This window comes from Leuciscus leuciscus (genome assembly GCF_965113295.1).
Source record: "Leuciscus leuciscus genome assembly, chromosome: 2".
Taxonomy (NCBI): Eukaryota; Metazoa; Chordata; class Actinopteri; order Cypriniformes; family Leuciscidae; genus Leuciscus; species Leuciscus leuciscus.
The window spans coordinates 28,490,015-28,515,100 of NC_138726.1; the positions used below are offsets into that span (position 1 = coordinate 28,490,015).

Sequence of the window (25,086 nt, forward strand, 5' to 3'; positions counted from 1 at the left end):
AACTCATAAAGTAACTGGCTGCATCCGAAATCGCATTCTCTCCGTGTAGGCACGTCTTTTGAATAAGTACTTACTTTGTAACTGTTAAAAAATGTTCTATATATTTTGAATGTAACCCGGACATCCTACATTCGTATATTGTCTTTGTAAAGTGACCTACCAGTGTCATTTGGGTCACTTTACTGACATTCACAAATCCTCTCCCATGGCCTAATTGGATAGTAAAGCATCCATTGGATGCACATACCATCTTTTGGTGGTATTGTTACCAGGTCTGTCATTAGAGGAGATTGTGAAGTATATAGGCGAACATCTTTTGGTCAGAAAGTATTATCTGCGATAGGGAGCAAATATTATAATAGTTTACCACAGTCAATAAGACAATGTTCTACTTATCACACTTTTAAAGAACAAGTGGCTTATGACAAATCAGGTGTGTAAACATTTTTCTTAGTAATTTTAGTAATGTGTTTTGGGTTTTTTTTTTTTTTTTTTTTTTTTTTTTTTTTTGTGTGCTGAGTATTTGTTTTTGTGTGTACCTGCCTAGGGACTGCGGACGTAAATTAGCAATTTTGCTATAATCCGGCTTGTTTACATTGTGTATTTTGTGCAAATGTTCATTGACATGCTTTGTCCCTATCAAATAAAAACAAACTGAAACTGATCAATGATTTACTCATAGAGACAGTCACTCGTCGCCATCCTCTGGCATTACGATGTAACCTGCAGAAAGAGTAACTGAAAAATACCCGTCCCCTTGGAATTATAAGGTTCTATCTGCGTTCTGAGCAGTTTTGAGATATTGAGCTTTAAAGTTTTTGCATTCCATACGACTGTGTAGAAAGAACCTTTTTATTTTCGAAATAAAAAGTTCCAAAATGTACACAACTTAAAAAACAACATCACATAATGTAAAGAAGAATGTCACAGAATAAGAATAACAAAATTTTGACAAAAATGTCAGATAGAACCTTATAATTCCAAGGGGACGTATTCACAAACTGACAGTCTATCGGAAGACAGAGACAAGCAAGTGAAAAGTCCCAGTACTGTTGGACTGTGCTCAACAAATCAGAATCGAGGACTAGAACATACTGTTGTATAAATGTTAAAATTCAAAACTGTGGAGAGTCAACGTGCTCAAAAGATCAGGAGAGTCATACCCTGAGTGCCATACTGGTTTCTGTTCTTAAAATGTTTTTGAACAACATTCCCATACTGTGTTTCTGTAAGCAAAACTATAAAAAAGATACTCTAAGCCTTTGTGATATTTCAAATATAATGAATCTGTATCTGTAGGAATTACACAAAGCTGTGCATGTGTGTGTTTTTGGGCCAGGTTTTTCTGCTCTGTGGAGCATGTTACATATCCTTGTGCTTATATCTGAGTGGAAACTTTCTGTCTCTGTGTGTGTGTTTGAGTGTCACCTATATGGAAGAGAAGGAAAAAATAAAGAAAAACAGAGGGAGTGTGTGTCTGGGGAGAACGCAAGCCACAGAAGGTGTGAGCAGTAAAAAGTGATGTACCATCTGTCGGCCAGTAATAACCTGCGTGTTGTAAAGGCTGGGAGATTACTCAGCAAAGAGAGCTTCCAAACACCCAAATCCCTCCGCAACGTTAGTGCGCTACGCACTATCTCTCCCCACCTGCTCCCAAAACCCTGCTGAGAAAGATTCCACACTAAAACCGACATCACACCTTCAGATCCACTCGCTTTGATTCGGTAAACACAAAGAAGCAAAGACACCACTACAATGGACTGGCACTAAGCTGAACATCTTTGCACCTGCACTGTGCTCAGTAATAATATCTATCTTAGTTAAGTTTTATCATTATAAAGTTTAAATGCATTTTCTATAGATATCAAGAGGTTTCCGTACAAAAAACAAAAAAAAAGGAACAGTTTTGAATTTTGCTAATGAGCCTCTAGTCAACCACAATGGATATTTCTCAAACTGAAAAGAAAAGCTATGAGAGATGTTATAGCACTAAATGCAGCTCTAATGGAAATAGTTTGAAGAAATGATGCTGTAGTCTGACAACAACAAAACAACAACACAGGGGAACTTGGATTTGGCATTGTGTGTGTATGTATCAAAAGCAAACTCTAAAAGCTCCACCGGGGAAGCAGGTCCCATGTTAACCGCTGAACTAGATTACAAACTGATGCAGCAGGCGTACCTCTTAATATACTCTCTGTTTCTCTGCTATGCATTTCCCAGTCTGCCTGCCACTATATCTCTCTTCAATCTCCCTTACTTGGCTTCATTTCTCTCTTTTCTGAACAAATGGAATTCTTTGAAGTGTTCCAGAGTGTTTCGGGTTCTTTTTCCCCACACGGACATATCTGAGTAACTGTGTGCAAAAAGGTAAGGGAAGGATTTTTGGGATAATATACCACTTCCTTTACTGACAGTGCATGAGAGGTGCTGGCAAGGGTCTGAATAGAGCTCCGTGATTGGTCAAGAGTTAGAAAGGCTCATGGGTAAAAGGCAGTATATACATCATGTGATGAGAGCGATGTGTCAGGCAGTCTCAGCTGGACTTTGTGTCTGTGTGTGGGTATCTGTGTGGCCAGGGGAGGAAGAGTTCATGAGTACTCATCTGCAGTACTGCTCACTTCTCGTCTTCTCTCTTTCCCTAAAGAGCATATTGCTGCACATTCTAGTGCTGAGCTGTCACGCCAGACACATAATAAATGTCTACGAGTGTGTATGTGTATGCTGTGTGTGTGTGTGTGTGTGTGTGTGTGTGTGTGTGTGTGTGTGTGTGTGTGTGTGTGTGTGTGTGTGTGTGTGTGTGTGTGTGTGTGTGTGTGTGTGTGTGTTTTGCGAAGGAGAGAGAAAAGAGAGCATCTTATACCTTATACCAGTTTCACTCTGAATGGTCATTCTGAAAAAAAAATGAAAAAAAATAAGTACTGTAGCAAGGCTGAGTGATGCATCAGCACTTTGATGTGTACGGGAAATTAGGGATGACCATAACGCTGACATTTATGGAACACTGAACTATTTAGAATGCTTAAGGTAAAATGTTTTTCTGAGAAATTGTATTTACAATAAAACATTTTAGACAGTCACTGTATCTATGATTTTACAAAAAAAATATATAGGCTACATACAGCTATTATTTTCATATAGACATGATCATTGCACACACACACACTCTCTCTCTCTCTCTCTCTCTCTCTCTCTCTCTCTCTCTCTCACACACACACACACACACACACTTATATAATTATTATTATTATTATTATTATTTTTAATATATATAACACATGAACACAGAGAACCAAAACTTACATGTGCCATAACTGTGTCTTCCTTAAAATATGTGTTTCCATATCAGCTAGTTTGCATGCGTAAGTCTGATCTGTATTAATGCTTATCCATAATCTTAAAATATGCCCAGTGTCTGAGCAGGTTGTGTATCGTAGTAAATACAATTATTCACACTATAGAGCATTTTCATTTGTTGTTACATTCATCACACATTATCATTACAATTAACCACGAAACATCGGCCTTTGTGTATGTCTAATTTAATTGTATCTGACTCAATTAAGTTAATGGGTAAATCTAATGGACAAAGGTAATGATGGCTGTAATGTCAAAGATATCCAAGATAAAATTTCAACAATTTAGGCTAAACCTATAAATATATAAGTATAGATAAATATATGTAGAAATAAATTAGCAAAAAACAACAAAATCTGTATGATTACTATTCAGTATTTGTGGTATTATCACCATGACAGTTTTTCTAAAAAAATAACAAAAACAATTAAATATTTTGTCATAATAATATATGGTATACTTTCACAAGCAATATATTGAGTAAAAACACCACAATAACAAAAATTTAATTATATGCAAATAAACAAACAAAAATTAAACTATGAATAGAGGAAGTACACACAAAAAGTTTGTTTCCCCCTCAAGTTCATATTTTTATAATCCTTGCTTGAAAAATATTGGGCCTACTGTCTGTGATGAAGGACTTAGGATGAAATTCGACACAAGCTCAAAAATTATCTTTGGATTACTTAATAAAAAAATAAAAAAAATACTGTAATTTTGTTTGTGTGTGGTCTGGCCTATCTTCACCCTTTATACAAAATATTTTGTAGATATATGTAAATTTTAGTAAGCATATTGCGCAGTTATACTTGAGTCAGTCTAATTACACAATGAAACATGCCAAATTTCGCAGACATAATTGTTGGTCAGGGTGTCTCACTAAGAAATGCAAAAACACAAGCAAAAATCATCAAAAAATTATGTATGTAGTAATAGCCAATGTACGCTTTGTTCCTGTGAGCTTTTTGTTTTCTATACATTTTATTCATACTAAACATTATTTAATTTTTTTCCAAAATAATTTTGTCAGATAAATACCTGAACCAAGTTTAGTGTTTTGTTCGTCCCTCATAAGAACAATTTTTTTTTTATATATATAGATATAATATATAGATATAATAGTTTCCTCATATTTTGTGAAAACAATGAAACACATTGAAAATAATGAAAACAAATGATCATTAAATTAACAAATGATCATTAAAAACAAATATTCCCTCCGGACATAATTTTCGGCCACTAGTGCGTGTGTGTGTGTGTGTGTGTGTGTGTGTGTGTGTGTGTGTGTGTGTGTGTGTGTGTGTGTGTGTGTGTGTGTGTGTGTGTGTGTGTGTGTGTGTGAACAGGTTTATAAAACAGAGGGTAGTAGGATAGTAAAACCTGATATCACCACATCATTCCCCACAAGGGGAATGTAAACATACTAAATATATATTTTTTGAAAATGTAAAAATGCAGAAAGTTTTCTGTGAGGGTATAGGTTTAGGTTAGTGTGAGGGGATATAATGTATAATGTATAATATGTACAGTTTGTACAGTATAAAAGTAATTACGCCTATATAATGAATCACCACAAAGAGAGCAAAACCATGTGTGTGTGTGTGTGTGTGTGTGTGTGTGTGTGTGTGTGTGTAATATAATGAAAGTGATATAAAAATGAAAGTGCATATATTTGCAGCAAGCAGTTGTTCCTCAAGGCCTCCACACTTGAAAAGACAATCAAAACATTGCCTTTCCCACAGGCCTCAGCACTAAGCAGACAGTCACACTGATATGAACAAAGGCAGAGGATGAAGGTGTGTGTGGCACTGGGTCAGCAGGTGTTGTTCTGCTAGCCATAACATGATCCATGGCTTTCTAATGGCTGGCTAAAGGGGAGCAGAGCCGAGCGTCACTGGACCTCCAGCAGGACTAAGTGCTCATCTGCTCAGGTATCAATAACATTTCCCATCAGCTTTTATATGCACCAATACTGATCTTTTCCCATGCAGACACGGAAAATATCGATGAGGGCGACTCAATGCAGATGCATGACTGTTTACATGTAAGCTACCTAGAAGTAGATGTAAAATTGAATAAAATATCTTGCTCTCGTGTTACAAGTCTCATACGACTCTTTCCATATGTTTCTCTTGAATTTCCCGTCCACCTCCATCTTCCTCTCTCTTCTCATCATTTCCTTTCTATTTTGTCCCCAGGACCAATTTGTCTGCCGTAAGAGAATTCCCTGAGTTCGGAGGAGTCAGTGGAGAAGGCTTTGGCAGTGGGGGGTGGGGGGTGGGGGGGTTTGGGGGGGAGGGCCAGGAAGGGCCACCTCCAAATAAGTTCCATTAATCACCCAACACACTCTAATGTAACTAATATTTTACAATTAGAGGAGACAAGACGGAGCTCCGAGCCATCTATCTCTCTTATACCACATGATCATCGATTCATAAGACCCTGCCTGAGAGCTGAGCAAATACACACACGCACACACACTCTTGTTAAGTTGCACGTGTATGTGTGTGAGACTGTATGTGCTCGCCGATGATGAGCATTATGACACGGTGTGTATCCAGACGCCCAGAGAGCTCTCGAATGGTGACAGATGACTGTTGTCTGCGTGCGTGTAAATGAGAGAGGAAGAGTGCGCAAAAATGTGTAAAAATGTGAAAAGGCTGTCAAAGAACGTCTGATAAGATTGATTACGGATTGACTGCAGATTGAAAATGGAAATAGAGTGCAATTCTCTCTGCAGACAATGCGTTTCTCTCTCAGATATCATTTAGTTGCCCTTAATGACAAGATATGCTACTGTATAAACAGGCTATAATCCATGTGACTGACTCAATGGCAGAACAAAAATATAAGGTCTGAATGTTAAAATGTCTGCCACAAGCTCTCACATCATTTCTATCAAGATTTACTGATGTAATATCCATTTCTTGATTGTAATCTATTATATGTCATGTGTTGGTGTTCAAAGATCACAGTGTTCAGCCTCCATCAGAAGCATTGTTGCTATAAGTTGGTTTATAGCGCCACCTGGTGGTGTGAATAAATAATTGCGTTTGCTATAGTATGGAGCCTGCATGCAGGCCAAATGAAAGCCAGCTGAACAAATGAGAGAGAAGAGAGGTTCAAGCGCAGGTCACCATCTGCCCAGCTACAAGTGCTGGCACACAGCAACCCAGCCGAGCAGCCTTCTTAAACACATCAGCTACATACACACACTCACACAAATATGACACCAGAGACAGAGTGACACTAATGCGCTGAAATACCTTTTACAATGCGTAAATGTACGAACACAAACACAAACGTGTATATCCTTATTAATTATCAATATACAAATAAATATCATCTTGATAACTTAGTATGGTGACTAAAAGATTACCATACTCACACTCCAAATGAATACTTAATTGATACATGAATTAAATAAAAAAATGAAACAAGCCAACTGTAAGCTGGTCCGCTACAACTGAGTGCCGTGAAACCAGCCGAAACCAGCCAAGACCATCAAACAAGAGGGAAAAACAGTATGATCTAAACGAATCAAATGGTCAATGCAGGGGTGTAAGTATTTTTGGGTAACACTTTAGAATAATGCTCAATTCGTCAACATTAATGCATCAGATATCATTAACTAACATCGAAAATTGACTTTTCCCAGCATTTATTCATTTAGGTTAATGTTAATTTATTCATAAGACATTCATAATACATGAACTAATGTTAAATATTATTGTCTATTATTAGTTCATGATGTCAACCGCATTAACAAAATGGTTAGTTTACAACTAATGTTGTAACGGGTAACACTTTAGTTTCCTTGTTACACATGTTATATGTAGGCCTACTTACTATAGAAATAAAAGTAAATGATGAATCATTACATGCAACTAACTAAACCAAACACAATAGTAAGTGCATGTTGTTAATTAATATTACTCATTACTTAAATGTATAACTACACTGTAACAAGAACTATAACAACAACCGGTTACATTTTATTTGAAGGTGTCCGTGTTACAGTGTAAGTACTGAGTACTAATCAACTACATGCACTTACTTTAGGGTTAGGGTTAGGATTGGGGTTTGATTAAAGGTTAGTTGCATGTAATTATGCATAATTTATAGTTATTACTACAGTAACTACATGTGTGTAACAAGGACACTGTAAAATAAAGGGTGATCCAAACCTCGAAAAAAACTCGAATAATGTTACTCATTTTTTAAAGACTATCATTACATTTGATAAGATAATGCATTAAACCTAATCCTTGATTATCTATTCATCCATCCATCTATCTTAAAGAAATAGCTTGACTTTCTTCAATTTCTTTACTCAACAGCTCCAGACAAGCTAGACACAAGGAGGGGGTTCAGGAAAATGAAATGGTTATTTTTTCAGGATGTGAGTTTTATTAGGTCCAGGCCTTTCTCCATCTGGTCTAGTGTAGCTGATCCGTTTAAAAATTAGTCAGGCGTTGACCTCAGACACCTCCCCTCACCGGGTCTTGACGGCAGGTTAACACAAATATGGATCCCATCAGACTAAAGGGTATCAGGTTTCCCTCCACTGAGACCCCGCTAACCCACAGGAAAAGGTTAAGAAAAACATGAAATACGGAACTGTAATGGGAAAATGTTCTCTCAGTCCGCGGTGTGTGAATGTGCGTGTGAGAATGGTTTTCATGTGTTTAGAGAGCAGTGTCTTATCTCTCTGAGGTATTGACACAACAGGCCTCTGTGCCAAAGGGTGTCAGTTTATCGCTTGTCACTGGCCTACGTTGAGAGTGTGTGATGGGGCAAATCCCTCTCTGAAAGAGGGCTGGAGAGAGGGAACGTCCTTGAGAGGTATATCCTCTGCTTATATGTGACCATGGGCCACAAAACCAGTCACAAGTCACACGGGTATATTTGTGGCAATACATTGTATGGGTCAAAATTATAGATTTTTCTTTTATGCCAAAAATCATTAGGATATTAAGTAAAGATAATGTTCCATGAAGATATTTAGTAAATTGCCTACCGTAAATATATTTAATGTGGATGCAGCAAAAGCGCAAACATAAATGGACAACTTTAAATGCTTTTTTCTCGATGTTTCGATTTTTTTGCACCCTCAAATTCCAGATTTTCAAATAGTTGTATCTCGGCCAAATATTGTCCTATCCTAACAAACATACATCAATGGGATGCTTATTTATTCAGCTATGTATACATAATAAAAAATAAATAAAACATTTACCCTTGTGACTGGTTTTGTGGTCCAGGGTCACATATGTGTTTCTCTGATGCAATTAATGACATCAGAGAAACATCAGACATATCTGCTTATTCTACTTGGATCAGATCTTAGAAAGTCAAAAAAAAGGTAATTTAGGCTAATTTATGCCACAACGCTGAATTGTATGTTCACATGGACTACAGAATGTATTGTCTTGACTGAAAAAGTTAGAAAAAAGAGGATGAGCATCAATTGGCACACTAGTTTCCAGCTCTCTCAGGTTTGGGGAATTAACACGGCTATAGCCCTAGGGTAGAGAGCCACAGTTAGCAGGAACACAGCCGGTAATGCGAGCTGTCATAATCCGCACTGCTCTCGAGTCAGACACACACACACACACACACACACACACACGCAGAGGCCTGTAGCCCTGCAGCTAACACCATGTACTACGCTTAACATGGGAGTCAGGGGTGCAGAGAAACAGGAGGAATCATTTCTGCTGTCTATCGTACAAGTCCTCAGCTCACACGTGTGCTGAAATGTTGCCATGTGTGTGTCTCTGCAATTCTATTTGAGAGAGAGTTGGGTTTAATATGATTTAGTTAAATCTCAATCATATAATTGTAACCAATAAAAGTCCTCTATGCTTGTTGTATTTTGTATTTCCAGTAAAATGTCAATATTCTTAAAAAAATGTTTACTCAAAAAGCAACATTATAGAAGATATCTTAGTCACTAAAAATATCTTCAGTGTATTTTGTGCATTTTGTCTCGCCCTGCTGGTAGATTTTTCCACTCACAATTATATATATGAACATCAAAATGGAAATACATACATCGGTAAGATTTCTTAAATGTTTCATATGCTCACCAAGACTGCAATTATTTGATCAAAAATACAAAACAGTAATATTGCGAATTATTAATAAAAAAACAAACAATTGTTGTCTATTTTAATATTTTTAAATGCAATTTATTCCTGTGATGGAAAAAGCTTACTTTTTTTTTCAGCACCATTACTCTAGTCTTCATTGTCACATGATCCTTCAGAAATCATTCTAATATGTTAAATTTGCTGCTAACGAAAAATATTTTATGCTTATTTCTTGTGCTGCTTTATATTTTGTGTAAAATGTGATACTTGATGAATAGAATATTCAAAAGAAAAACATTTATTTGAAACAGAAATCTTTTGTAACATTATATCAAAGTATAATATAAATTAAAAGTATACATTTCTTTTAAAAAAATAAAAAAAATAAACCTTTACTAGTGTGTGGTACCTTAAAGGTATAGCGGAGGATCTTTCCAAATTTTAGATAAGACCCGCCCTCTCCACTTTTTGAAAAGTTTGATTTATTCACCAGAATGATTGACAATTAGGAGGACCAATAGTATAGGTTACCCACCAGGAAGTAAAACATCCTCCGCTATACCTTTAACATGTATTGCACCCTTTCCTCACAAAATGTTTTATAAGGTCAAAGTTAAAATTGCAAATAATGAACAAAAAAAAAAAATGCTCAGTTGTTCACACTGGTGTTTCATAGTTTGAATACATTTTATTTCTCATTATAAGTACAGTTCAGTAGTTACAAAACAAAGCATCTGCCATGAAGATACAGCAACCAAATGAAAATCATACAGTCCACAAGACAGCTCAGAGGTGTGGAATGCTCATATATTAGTCCAGAATGACAGAGAGAGAGAGAGAGAGAGAGAGAGAGAGAGAGAGAGAGAGAGAGAGAGAGAGAGAGAGAGAGAGAGAGAGAGAGAGAGAGAGAGAGAGAGAGATGCTCAGTTATACTACACAGAGGAGGGAGCCAGAGGTGTGCTCATCTATAACCAGTGTATATAGGGATTGGTCAATACATTTCCTATCACTGACCCTCCCTGTCATAAGTCCTTTACCTTACCGTAGCCTGTACTAGTTTACTGAAACTAGTTCACTAAACAGCTTCACTTTGAGACTTTTTTTATTTTATTTTATTTATTTATTTATTTATTTAATTGTAGCATTTACAATAAGACATAACCTTGGTTGGAAACTATAAAAACAAATTCAATTTTCAGATATGTGTTTTTTTTGTTTTTTGTTTTGTTTTGTTTTGCAAAGAGGACAACTAAAGAATATATCTGAAGAGACTGGACTCGAACGCATCAGTCTACACACAATGACTTCAATGAAGTTCATTGAATTGATTCTCAAAGCAACATAGATGACCATCATACGATGAAATAGTTTGAACTACACAGACCAAATCAGCAGAGTTCACAAAAGATTAGAGAGAATATCGGTCCACAACGTCAAGGGACGCACAAACACGCACGCACACACGCACCTTCATTTTCCATTAGCGATCTGCGTACTGTATAGACTGGATTTTCATTTACTATCACAGTGCAAAATACTTCAGGGGGGAAACCTCAGTTTGTATCTGCTTGCATGAGGCATGGGTATATATACTGTATGGGTTTATACGCTTGCAGCAACAGAAGAAGATTGTCAATCTTTCTTTTTTTTTTTCCTGTTCTTTTAATGTTATTGGTACTTTACAAAGGTGAAAGGCAAAAATTACAGTACTAGAGAAGAAAACTCCAATCTAATACCTACACTCTAAAACAGCTAGCTTTGTAAATGCAACAACGTATGACTGTATCTATGGCTAGACAATACTTGTTTCTTTTTTCTTTTCTTTTTCTTTAATAATTGAATACATCAAACCATTTCAGTAGTCAGTAACACTTTGCAACACTGATTGGTGGCAGTATATTACAAACACAATCTCATAACCAGAGTACTTGAAGTGAGCAAGACTGAGATCAAAGCATGTAGGGTTAGGGGCCGCGTTTCTGTTTGATTTCTGCAGGCTGCGCGTTCGCAGTCTCCTTGGCTCGTGCCGTTTCATCAGACACGCTCGATGTAAACTAGTTCTTCCGTCACCTCGGCTGGTTTTTTGTCTCGAGTGCTACAGCGTCCTCTTTCTCAGGAGTTCAGCTCTGAACGTCTCACAGACACACCAGGAGAACAAATCGTGAAATCACGGAGCCCGTTCTCAAAGAAAAGGGCGTAGCTTCCCTTTTTAAACGCAGTGTTCCCATTTCCTGAATGTACTGGATTGTCATTCTTCTGCTTTGACGTCCAGGCACTGACTGCCAAGAGTGTGCTGAGTTTTTGACAAGGATGTGCTTGGTCTCCAAACGTGTAGTGAGTTGGTCCAAACGTCCAGAGGAACGGTTTAGAAAGCCTCAGACAAATAACACTGGTGAAGATTCGGTGGGCAGTGAGAAACACTGACAGAGAGAGGGAGACAGAGGGAGACAGAGAGAGAGACAGAGACACACAGAGAGAGAGAGAGAGAGAGAGAGAGAGAGAGAGACAGAGACAGAGAGAGAGAGAGAGAGAGAGAGAGAGAGAGAGAGAGAGACAGAGAGAGAGAGAGAAAGAGAGAGAGAGAGAGACAGAGACAGAGAGAGAGAGAGAGAGAGAGAGAGAGACAGAGACACAGAGAGAGAGAGAGAGAGAGAGAGAGAGAGAGAGACAGACAGAGGGAGACAGAGAGAGAGAGAGACAGAGACAGAGACAGAGAGAGAGAGAGAGAGAGAGAGAGAGAGAGAGAGAGAGAGAGAGAGAGGGAAGTCTGTACGGTTTCTCACTCTCTCATTCTGAGACTGGCAACTCTCCACCATCTTGGTTCTAGGAATGTGTTGCTCTGAGGGACAAGCACTTCAACGTTTCCTCACTAGGTCAAAGTCAAAAAAGCAATTAAAAACACAGAAAGTATTTATCAGCTACACAAGGGAGGATTCAAGACACATAAAACACAGGAAGCAAAAAATTGTTTTGTTTTTTTTCCCTCACTGTTTCCAGCTCACTAAACATCAACAGATCTTCTTCCCTCCATCCAGCGAGAACGCTCGTGTAAGAAACCATCTGAGCTGTCCAAAACAGCTGTCTTTTTTTTTCTTTTCTCTCTTGAAGTCTTTTACGTTAAATAATGCTTTTGATAAGATAATGTCCTTCATTGTCACAATCCTCGTCCTCTTTTTCCGTCGCCTGCTCTTGGCCGCTCAGTCCAGTAGGGGGAGGTGATGTTAGTTTCTGATTAGTCCTGCATCTCTGTGTCAGTTAGGCTATGTTCAGGGGTAAGAGCAGGACCAAACCTTCGGGACGCCTCTTCCTCCGCCCACAGATGAACTACGGTTAAGAGAACAAACGCAGATTAACACCACGGCCTGTGTCCTTCCTCTCTCTCTCTCAAATGCATACAACTTTTGACAGACCATCATTAACAGAAAAAAAGAAAGAGAGTCTAAGCAAACCATATTATTATGTTTGTTGTCATTTATTTTAAAATGGCATCTCAGATTTTGGTAACACTTCAAGGACATGAAATTCAAAGAACTATCATTAGCCTGTGATAATGACTATGACCATCAATAATGACTAAAACATGTTTTATAAAGAATTCAACTGACTTAAAGTCCACTTAAGTGTTACCAAAATGTACATCCTTTGATTCCCTTGACAAAAAAAAAAAAAAAAAAAAAAAAAAAAGTTTTGAACAATAATGCATAAGAAAAACAGTTTACTTTTGATCAATTAATTATGATTTTTCAAAGCAGTTATTATGAGACATTTTATTTTTTTATTTAAGGTACATTTGGAAAGAAATGAACGACCACTGTAATGCCTGTGTGTGTGTGTTTGTGTGTGTGCTTAAATGTTGACTATTAACCTCTCCATTCAGATTCCGTTAACCTCTAATGGCACTAAAGAAAACGCATCTTGTGAATCATAAGATAAAATATTAGATATGGGAGGAGGATAATTTGAACACTTTCAGACTTCTTCCAGCTATAATATAAATATATTATATAAATATATAAAGTCTTCTAATATAAAGACAATAACTCTGTGAACATTGCACGTGTACAATTACTGCTGAAGTTTGAATCCGGCGAAAATGCTTACTGCTTTTTTCCCCTATTTATGTGCTATCGCCGTTTGAACTAAATAATATAAATGTTGTTTAATTCCCTCTACAGCCTCTAAGAAAATTATTTGGCAATAAAATCTACAGAGTGCATTTCCGAGTCATGTTCTTTTCAAGTGCCTCTATGAAAATGACAAAATGAAATTAAAACATGCATTTATTTGAGAGTGCTCTCGCAAGAAATGTTATGGAAATGAAACAAGGAGTCAGTTCCCCGCTAATAATGGAATAAAACATCGTCATTTAGATTTGCCAAAGAGCAATAACGCTGACGCCCACTCGCTTTGCATTATGCGCACATCTCAGATGTGCTCTTCTTTAACAGACACACTTTCCAGGCGCTTCTGAAATTGCTTATATAGATTAAGAAATAAAATTAACCACTTTTGTGTTCTCAGATAGAAATTATTCTAATGCAAAAAAAAGAAAAAAAAGAATCAATAATCGCACATCTAAAAAAACAACAAAAAAAACACACAAATGCCACTGCTCTACTTATATATGAAAGTACACTGTACAAAAAAATATATGATTAAGTTATGACAACATGTGTTTTTTCTCATAAAAATAAGTTAAGCAATTTTCAACTATTATATAAGTTATATAAGATGCAACTATTTTTTTTAAAGGCAGTTTAATGTAATTTAATTTGAAATGACTTAAACATCCAAGTTGGTTGTACTTAAAAATTTTAGGTAGCAACTTGTGTCCAATAATACAGGGTACCAAGAGAGTAGTATTGGACTGGTCATGTGATCTCAACATGTCGGCACCCATAAGTCGACCTGCTTCATATAAAATAAATATAAAACAGCTTTTACTAGCTAGGCCACTTTTGTGTCTGGAGTCTTAATTTCATGTGTAGCCTACATCAAAGAAACTTCAAATAAATACCAAGGATAAGCAAAAGCAAAAGCAAAACCACTGATTTCTTTCAACCGTTCAGGCTGAACGGTGCAGTGCACACTTTGTCCAAGAGATGGCAGTATAAGCCCCCGAATTAGCTTTCCGCCCAACTTCATGTTGAAAATAAGATCTTGTTACTCAATGTCAATTTCCTTTAACCTGCTGATATTTCATGTTAATCTACAGATAAAGTGTTTGATATTTATCAAATCTGAAGTGATTGGCAGTGTTTTGTACGACTATACTGTGGTCGCGGCTCTACAGCTGTCTGCTGGCATTTTTTTGTTGTGCGTCCATGAGGAAATTAAGATAATCATAACCATAATGATAATAAATTATGTTCTCAGGTTTTAAAAACGCCTGGTCTCCCAGGGGCCAGTGCTCTTGGTGACTTCCTCTTAAAGAAAGTTCTGGTAATGAGTTACAGATTCCGCCCCATATTTGATTTTCACTCTTCATTAACTAAGCCACCTGGAATGTTATTATTTAAGGACGCCATTTCTTTTCCCCAAACAACTGCCACTGCGATCTGGAGACTAGCACACCAACTTTACGATCCTAGCAACTTTTTCCTCCTCCTGTTCTGATCAATTTTGAAGCCTCCCTGTCTGCATGTGGAGTGATTGCTTAATTATTTCGCCACCCTAGAAATATTTATCATACTCTGGCCTGTCATATTATGTTGTCATCAGTCTATTTTCTCATAGCTTGAATTGTGTGTCTTTGTTTGTGCTTGCCCAAACATTGGTTTTAAATAATTAGTCATTATGTCAATACAAATAAAAAAGAAAAGCTAAATTATTTTTACATCATCAACAGGAGAACTTTAAATGGTAATGAAAATGACAATGTTGAAATGTCAAAATGACAAAAATAAAATGTGGCGCCCTCTACTGCTCAAACATGATAATACACTCTCACTGTGAGACAAGAGAGGGCCCTGGAAAGTAATACAAGACATATGGTAAGAGGACACATAGCTCCAGGATCCATCTTATGTTAATACAAGTGTCATGCTTAACAGAATGGCTAAATGAAAAGGCAGACAGAACAATAGCACAGCACAAGGCTGGAAGCAAGCTCAGTTAACAAGGGCCAGCACACTTGGGGAAAAGCGGGGCTGTCTGAGTCAAAGTCCTGACATTTCCTAACTGCTTCTTATTATTCCCGGACCACAGAGTTAAGGCGAGGAGCGCTCCCATCTAAAACACAGGGCCGCTTTATACCCTGACCTCCCTCAGGTATTCTATTTTTACCATGAAATCTACTTAGTGAATATTTGTGTTTCAAAGGCCTGCTCGTTTTAGGTTTCCTGAGAACAGGGGTCATTTAATTGGAGGAAAATGCGAGGATATGAATTTCAGAACTTTTGAATACATGTTTAAACAATCAGATAAGGCAGAACATGCATTATGGAAAGGAATCGGGAACATTTATTTTGCACATGGCCTCTTACTGATATTTTTACCACATTATGTAACTACTAAGTGCTTAGTCTAATATCCTCTGTTTACAGGAAAACTTCAGTTCAGCTGTTTTTGGTAGTCTAAAAGTCTGTTTTTCGATATGAATGAAGTCTAGATGTAAGTGATGTGGTTCACCATCATCTCCTGCTGAACACAAACACAACACACACCGCACATTCTGCCATGGAGGGTGGCTTTGTTCTCTCCCAGGCATCCGGTGCTGCTGGAAAAGAGTTGTTTTTGGCAAAGGTAGACCTCATTGTACAGCCCAGTATTTATAAATATGTAAATACGAGTCAGCGTGCGAATACACACACACACACGCAAACACACATATAAGCGGGCCGAACGCAAGGAAGTGCACCCAAATCATATTTTTAGAAGGTTTTAATGAATACAGGATGTTTATGAATACCATTTGTAGGGATTCACAAAGACTAGAAGAATCCTCGCACACCACCCCCTTCTATCCCCTCAAAGCGTAAAAGAAACCCAATGTTTCTGGAGGAAACGGCAGAATTGTACGTTTGGTCCTTGTGTGGGTTCAGATTGCATTTAGATAAGTATACGGAGGAGCACAAAGAAGCAGGCGACCTCATGCATGTGGCACACTTGAAAAAGTCCTCTGCTTTTTTCAAGTTAAAATGCACCGCGAGGAAAGGACGACTGTGAAGGTAAAACAAACAGCGAGTTTGTTACTCCGCCGGATTACTAGGCAGCAAATAAACCTTCCTCAGATGATGGAGAATGACACAAAAACTTTTTGTCTTGCACATATTAACCAGAATAAGAGCAACTACCACACACCAACCAGACTCTGACTACGTCAAGAAAAGAAAACGGAGAAAACGGAGGGCTGGGATGTGGATGTGTCTTGCTCTCTGACTCAGTCTATTTCTGGGGCAGAGATTCTCACACTGATACTACCTCCACTGAGCAATTTAAAGCCAAACACTGATGTTGCAATCTGTCTTCTGTGCCTGATAGCGCTTTTCTCCCTCTCTAACCCAAATTACTTTCTTTTCATATCTAATTATATTTGCTAATGATCTTATAAGGGGATAATGGAATGTGCTTGATCTATTACCTTTTTTTGCAATACATAAATACAATACAAATGGCTATGCAGCACTTTGAAATTTTCCATCATCCATTTCAAGCAAAGCCAATGGAGGATATTTAAACAATATCTACAATTTTACCACTACTGCAACACAAATCTCTACGCTCGTTCGAAGCTACTAACAGGGGACACGAACGCAGTGCAGTAGAACAATTTGTCCGACTACACTGACAAACAAAATGTTCTTTTCATGGCTGTTCACTTGAGTGCTCATTCACTAGCAGGTTGTGAGGGGCGACCCTCAGGCCACGACCTCCATCCTGGCACGTGAGGCATTGAGTGCGGACAAACACCGCTAAATAAATGAAAAGACCGTTTTTAACCAGCATCCACACACATCTTAAAGTTTCATATGGACTCTTTCAATCTCTCCGGAGGTCATCTATCCGTTTCTGTGCACTGTTGTTATGAATATTCCCGTCGGCCAAGCCCCGCCCTGGTCTAAGCCTCTCCCAATTCTTCCCTCAGTCTTTTTCCCACAGGCCCGGCGATGGCCAATGCATGACAGCCGCACTAAACCCCCCGCATTAATGGAAGGAAATGGCATTCGATCTCCATTTGATCTCGTAATCATTTCTGCTGAAATGATAATTAGTGTCCTCACAATCCTCTGACTGTGAGAGAACAGTGTAAAATAAAACAGAGCTCTCGCAGAAATGACACTTCACTCAACAACCGTTATACGCTTTTCTCGTATACGATATATTTACGTATCCCTCCTCATCGCGCACATACACGGGCCTCGTCCGCTGGCGACTGCTGTCTGTGATTCTTTTCAACTGACATAATCCTGATTGATTCGTTCAGCAGATAAAAACTCAGTCCACTTGTGCCCTTTACTGCTGGAACATAATACAGCTCTTTATTCTGCAACAATGTAACATAATGGCGTCGGAATGTGAGGAGGAAAAAAAACGTTAGGGCTGCGTCTTAAATGACTGTGACACTCTGCGGTTCAGGCTCAAGCTGTGGTCTAATGTAAAAGAGAGAAAGGAGGAAGAATGAGGGAGAGGTGAAGGGAGGGCGAGGGAGAAAAGAGAAAAATCATTAAGCGCAGATTACCAGAGTGCCCCACTAACAAGGTCGAGGCAGGGCTGCTGGTAAAAGTTGTCATTGTCTGTTTCTCTTAAATGCGTATGCTTCACATTTCCCTCTGATGAGATTTGGTTGCGTTGTTTTAAATTCTTCGCTTTGTGTTTGCTGCCCCCTTTATGCGTTTTTTTTAAATAAAAGAATCTTTTGTTTGACAACAGGAAGACATGAGGTCATTTTTTGTTCATCAGGACGAGAAGAATGAATCATCCTTTTTATTTTGCAGGGCAAATATAAATAAATAGGCCAAGGCCAAACACACACACACACACACACACACACACACACACACACACACACACACACACACACACACACACACACACACACACACGCAAACACACACACAGACACGCAAACACACACACACACACACACACACACACACACACACACACACACACACACACACACACACACACACACACACACACACACACACACACACACACACACACACACACACATGCAAAAACACACACACATGTATAGTGTGATACATAGTGTGCCATTAAATAATAAAAAAATAACAAAACATAATTATAATAATAATTTAAAATAATAATAAAATTAAATAAAATAAAATAATCAACATAAAATAAAATCTTGGCTATAGAATTGCACTTAAAGGGAGGTCAAATTAAAATGAATTCAAAGAAATTCATATGGTTGTAATTTAATTAGAAAAGTAAAGTTTGTCAAGACAAGTCTTGAAAACATTTTTTAAAGGTTTTAAAAGCCTTGACGATTTATAGGCCTTACAGACAGAGACAATCTTATGAAAAATAATAATTTAATTAAATATTATATTAACAAGCATATAACATAATATACAATAATTAATAAAACATTTTATAAATATGTAAAAAAAAAAATAAAAAAAAATAATCCAACTTAACTTTAGAACAGGGTGGAAAAATACATTGCTAATGTTTATAATTTTTGGAATAACAATTCAGTAAATTCCTCTTCCTCTCGTTTCATTTCAATTCCTGTGGGGTGTGGCTAATTCAATTACAAACCACACTCATGAATTCAAAGGCAGCCAATTCTTCAATTCGGAATTTTTGCACGGCCCAGACATACACATGAATGTGAAGTTTTGCCTTTGTTGCAACTGCTTCCTACATGGCGTACACAAAAAACAATGAGTACCAGGAAACAAACAGAGCACTTTATGTGCTCTAAGAAAATGTGACAAAACTTAAGCTCATCACAAAGGAGACCAACAGACGCAGCCTCATTCATAAACATTCAGTGTCTGAGATGTTCCAATAGGATCGTGTTCAGCAGACCTCTCTCTCTCTCTCTCTCTCTCTCTCTCTCTCTCTCTCTGTCTCGTGTATGTGTTGTATTAATTGTGAGCCCTAATCTAGAAGAGTCGAGGGTCCCTGGAGCAAGCGGCGCTATTATTCGCGCAAGCATTGCGCACCACACCGCTCTCGCTTACTAATTTCGTTCGGTGTTGCACCGCTCAGTCGAGGGAACGCACCGCCGAACGCTGCATCTGAGTCAGTCAGACAGCTCCAGACGAGGTCCCTTTACACTGCCACGCTGTCAGTCACTTTATATGTTGTGAAAAAGAGAGAATGAAAAGAGAAAGCGAGAGAGAGAGAGAGGATGTAGAAACAGAAACAAGTCCTTTTATCCTGCTCGGCGGGACCTGTCAGTGCCACCTTCTCTCTGGTTTCCCAGCAGTCCCAACACAGCAGCTATCAGAGGGAACCTGACATCCACACACCGCGTTTTCCAGGGGGGAAGGAAATCATGAGAGCGGTCCCACACAAGCGAGCAGCTAGTACATACTCTCCTCAGATCAAGCAACAGTCTCTCGTAAGAGAAGAAAAGAGAGAGAGATTTGGATGTTTTAAGTGGGAATGTAGGCTGACAGGCTTTTGCTGCTTGTGACATGTGATAGAAACTGGGTTTGCATCTCCCTGTGTTCATTTTGGAGTTTGGACAGAGATGAGAGAGCGAGAGTGTGTCGCAACTTAAGCGCTGATAGTTCTGTCTTAACAGCTCTTTATTCTCACACACACGTCGCAGTTGTGACTCCAGGCACCTCCGGAGTCACTTCTATTTTTCTCCACATTTGCAGGCCTTTTTTTCCCTTTGTTTTTGGATGAAAAAAGAGGAAGGAAACGGTTCCTAATCCATACGTGGCACACACACACATCCACGCGTGCGCGCACATTTCATGGATTGCAGTGGAGGAAAATCACAAGCACCTGGCTGTTTTTTTTTTTTTTTTTTCTGTTTTTTTTTTCAATATGATTTTGCCTGCTTCCCCACTGGTCTCTGATGATTCAACAGTTCCTGCTCTAACATCTGCTACTTACTCTTACTGGGTCTCAATTAAGACAGCAGTATTTATGAATCTGCTCTTATTTACATTTCTATTTTTCTGCATATGTGCGTGAACGCTGGCCAAAACAGCCCCTCTGCCCCACACACCACGCAGATGTTTCTTCAGCGAGGCCAAGAGGTGAACGCTCGGTTTGAGAACAGCGACGACGCGAGAGTGCGGGCTAAACAGAGAGAGAGAGAGATTTAGGACCGCAAGATTTGCAGCTTTACTGTCACACAGATGAGAGCTCCTACTCTCAGGTGATTGTAATATATGGGAGTTTGGTTGAGGGATTGTGGGATTGGTGAAAGCCAGTTCCCCTGTAAAAGAGAGGTGGTTGGTGTTGGAAAAAACCTACATTTGTTTATGTGTGTGTGTGTGTGTGTGTGTGTGTGTGTGTGTGTGTGTGTGTGTGTGTGTGTGTGTGTGTGAGAGAGAGAGGGATGTATAAGAATGTGTGAAGCAAGGGATTGTTTTAATTAACTACAATCCTTTTCCCCTTCTTTTTTTTTTTTTTTTAAGTGTTTGTGTTTGCTTTCAAGTCAATGTGTTTTTAATTAAACCATCATGTTCCATATCATGTTCAAGATGTAAATTTTTTTTATATATATATATGTATATTCTAGAGTATGAGTGGGCCCAAATAATACATACCTACATACAACCGTTCAAAAGTTTGGGGTCGGTAATATTTTTTTATGTTTTTGAAAGAAGTTTCTTATGCTCACCAAGGCTGCATTTACTTGATCAAAAATACTGTAAAAATTTAAATCTATCTAAGATATTAATTAATTTAACTTCTATTTGAATATATTTTAATATGTAATTTATACCTCTGATGGCAAATCTGTATTTTTTAGCATCATTACTCCAGTCTTCAGAGTCACATGATCATTATGTTATTGTTGAAAATAGTTGTACTGCTTAATATTTTTGTACAAACAAATATTTATTTTTCACGATTCTTTGATGGATATAAAGAACAACATTTATTTGAAATAGATTTTTTTTGCTAATACTGTCTTTACTGTCACTTTTGATCAACTTAACGCATCCTTGCGTAATGAATGAATGAATGAATGAATGAATGAATGAATGAATGAATGAATGAATGAATGAATGAATGAATGAATGAATGAATGAATGAATGAGTGAAGGATGAGTGAAGGATGGATGGATGGATGGATGGATGGATGGATGGATGGATGGATGGATGGATGGATGGATGAAAACCCCAAAAATTGGAACGGTAGTGTATGTGCTTGTGGAACATTTTATTTCAAAAGCTTAGGCATTAATAAGGAGTTGGTAATTCTCTTGTGTGAAGACTTTCCACTAGATGTTTGCTGTCATTCAGACCCACTGACGGCAGGTGCAGTTGCTTACAGTCACCGTTCCAATTCAACCCAAAGGTGTTCAATGAGATTTAAGCTCTGTGCAAGCAAATCAAGTTCTTTCACACTGACTCTTCCCCAAAGGGAGTCTGTTTGTCAGAGGACATTGCATGGCTGTATCCTGGATGTTATGCACCTGCTAGTAATGAGTGTAGCTGAAACAGCCAAACATGGTAATCTGAAGGGTGTGTCCACATACTTTTGGCCATGACAAAAGTACTACATACAACTACTACACAAAATATATAGATTTGTATGAATAGTGACAGTTACACATATGTAGTATGACCATAGGAATACTAACTATAAATGACTGCAAGGTACTGGTGTGCAAATAATTAACTAATTAAACTAGCATCTGTGATGATGCCTTGGACTCTGAACTCTGCTTTGGTAATACTTACTAGAGTAACTAGAGTGTACTTAAATGAAGAGAAATATTAATGTTAAACAATATACACACCTCACAAAGGGTAATAGTGAGAAGCGTCACTGTGTTGGTTTCAACGGACCACTCATGTCTTTAATAAACAGTAATGCGTTTCCCTCACACACAAGTGTCTAATCATGCCAACCTAATGATGCCATTGGAAGAAACAGAGATGAGTGACATCAGAATGACATAAAAGAGCCTGTTATTATTTCATCTAATAGATAGAGGATCATGGGCATGTAATGCGAAAATACACCTGAGATCATTAAACACAGAATATGAGAGTATCAAGATCCAGGGTTATGTGCGCACCAGAAATGGAGCCTTTGTTTACCTTTTATTTATTTACAAGCACAAGTAAAGCGCTGTTGAATATGAAATGTCAAACTATTTACGTGCAGTGTAAGCACTTAAGGCAAGGCTTTTTATTTTTTGACAACCTGTAAACAACAGAAGATCTAACATTCTCTGTAAAGACCAAAAATGAGCTGGCAGATATGAAAGCATTTATCCATGGAAACAAGAGTATGCATATTTGCAGACAATAGTGGGGAAAAACAACAGTACTTTCGCTTCTCGAAATCCACTTCACACTCTTAAAGGCCTCTTCGGTTTAGATATGGCAATTTTATCAATTACAAATGCTTTTTAGTCTATTTTAACCTAAATAGCTGCTTCCATGGGCAGTCAAGGAACAGTAAGTCTCTCAAATGTGTTATTAATAATTCATCAGAGAATGCCGTTTATGAAGTTCGGGAGGCAGGTCTAATAAGCATGGACAGCATCTAATACGCCATGTGCTGGACAAAGCGCTTTTGAGAATCATTATTTTGTGTGCTTGTCTAATTGAGACTTCATAAATTACCCAGTAGGCCTCGGCTCGCTGCAGATCGCTCCCTGCCTTCGCTGGAACGATGCACTGCATGTTTTCTCGAGAGCCACATCATATTTGCGTGCACATAAAGGCAGGCACATGAAAACAGTAATGGCAAATATGTAAATAATAATACAAATAAAAGCGTATCAAGTAAAATAAGCCAAAGCGGCAAGCGAATAAAGGTCCTTTCTGTTTAAAATGTCAGTACAATCGCAACAATTATCCGCTTTTCCTCACTTTTCTCTGCTCTCATTGTTTTTGGCAGGCAGATCCATAACATTCTTTTTGTTCCACTTTGGTCTCCTCCTTTTTCCCAAGCCTGAGAAACTTCAGACATGAGAACCCTTAGCCGCCTCTAATATAAAACCAGAGAAATTTACCTAGGATTATAAGTCATTGACAAATAACCTTGCTGATAGATGCGAACTAGATTTTGTTCAAAGCACACTGACAGCCTCAAAAGAGATTAGTGGAGTTCTTATCAGGTCAGGGGTGTCACGGGGGAAATGTGTTTAAAGTCACATTGATTTATTGAAAGATTTTCCAATAAGAAGACTTCTCTCGACTCTCAGACGTGCGTGTGTGTGTGTGTTTGTGTGTGTGTGTGTGTGTGTGTGTGTGTGTGTGTGTGTGAGAGAGAGAGGGACTCTAGCAGTGATTGTGAACTATACTTGACTACAAAGGGGAAAAAAAAAACGTTAAAAACAACTGCAAGACTAACACACAGACCCCAAATAAACAGAAGAGATCTTTGATGGCTGGGTAAAACTACACTGTTTCCTTTCCCTTTCCCATCGTCTACTGTGTGCTATTCCTCCAGACGTAATAGCAATAGATGACCGATATACACATGAATGTTCACACGCACCCACACACACACACACACACACACACACACACACACACACACACACACACACACACACACACACACACACACACACACACACACACACACACACACACACACACACACACACACACACACACACACACACACACACACACACACACACACACACACACACACTGACAAGAAAGCATAATAAGATCCTTTGTTCCTGCAGGCATTCATTTGACACTATTACCTTCTTAAGAGTAATTATGAATCTTTTCAGAAAGCTGGATTGTGGGAACCGTTGGGTTTGGCCCCGGATCCACCCACCAGCAGCGAATGGATGAGAGAGAAAACTAAGAGTATCACTCCGCACTCCTGTCAGAGAAATGTCATTACCCCTGTATCTCTCTCCCAGTCTCGCAGTCTTTCACGATCCCGTCCTCTTCCCCCCTCCCAAACAACCCCGCTCTCTCTCTCTCTCTCTTTCCCTCTCGTTCTCTCACACTCCTGCTGCTTCGTTTGATCTCTGAGGTCCACTGGAACCCTGGAAAGCTATTCCAGCATTTGCGGTCCGTCAGAGTCCTGTGGAGAACCTTCTGGATGTGTTGGTGTGTCCAGGCTGTAACCCTTCCTGCTGACATGGCTCTCCACCACACAATCTGTCAGAGACTTCACCTTAACAGCACACCACAAGCTCGGATAATGAACGATGCCTCCCCAAATCGACAGCCTTACAATTCTGTACCATAATTATGTCTGTATTGTATGGTGCCTTTTATAAGACTCATGATCTTTGAGTAGATTGTCAGAGCTGTTTTTTTTTTCTCTTATTTATTTTTTTCTCTCTCTCCTAGAAAATCAACTTATTATCATCACCATCATCATCAACATAAGTTATCCATTGTTTTTGCATCTACTCTATGAATATATTAAATATCATGGGACAGTGTGACAGGGGTAGTGTAGTCCACAGTTCATGTTTACATTCCATTAAATAGTAAACACATAAAAGTTAATAAACAGGTCACTGCC

At 38.3% G+C, this 25,086-nt stretch overlaps 1 protein-coding gene across 11 annotated transcripts in view; it reads right to left on the reverse strand.

The window, feature by feature from the left end:
- The window catches only part of znf536 (zinc finger protein 536), a 183,642-nt gene that overhangs the window by 7,713 nt on the left and 150,843 nt on the right, over nt 1–25,086 (reverse strand). For 2 of the 11 annotated variants that reach the window (XM_082161826.1, XM_082161818.1), the window contains one exon: nt 11,098–12,779. The exons of 8 other annotated variants lie outside the window; for them this stretch is intronic. In XM_082161826.1, the coding sequence (XP_082017952.1) occupies nt 12,722–12,779 (58 nt within the window). In that variant the 3' untranslated portion in view covers nt 11,098–12,721. Of the gene's footprint in view, nt 1–11,097; nt 12,780–25,086 lie in introns of those variants that run through there. One more of the 11 variants, XR_014203712.1, reaches the window with a different exon arrangement.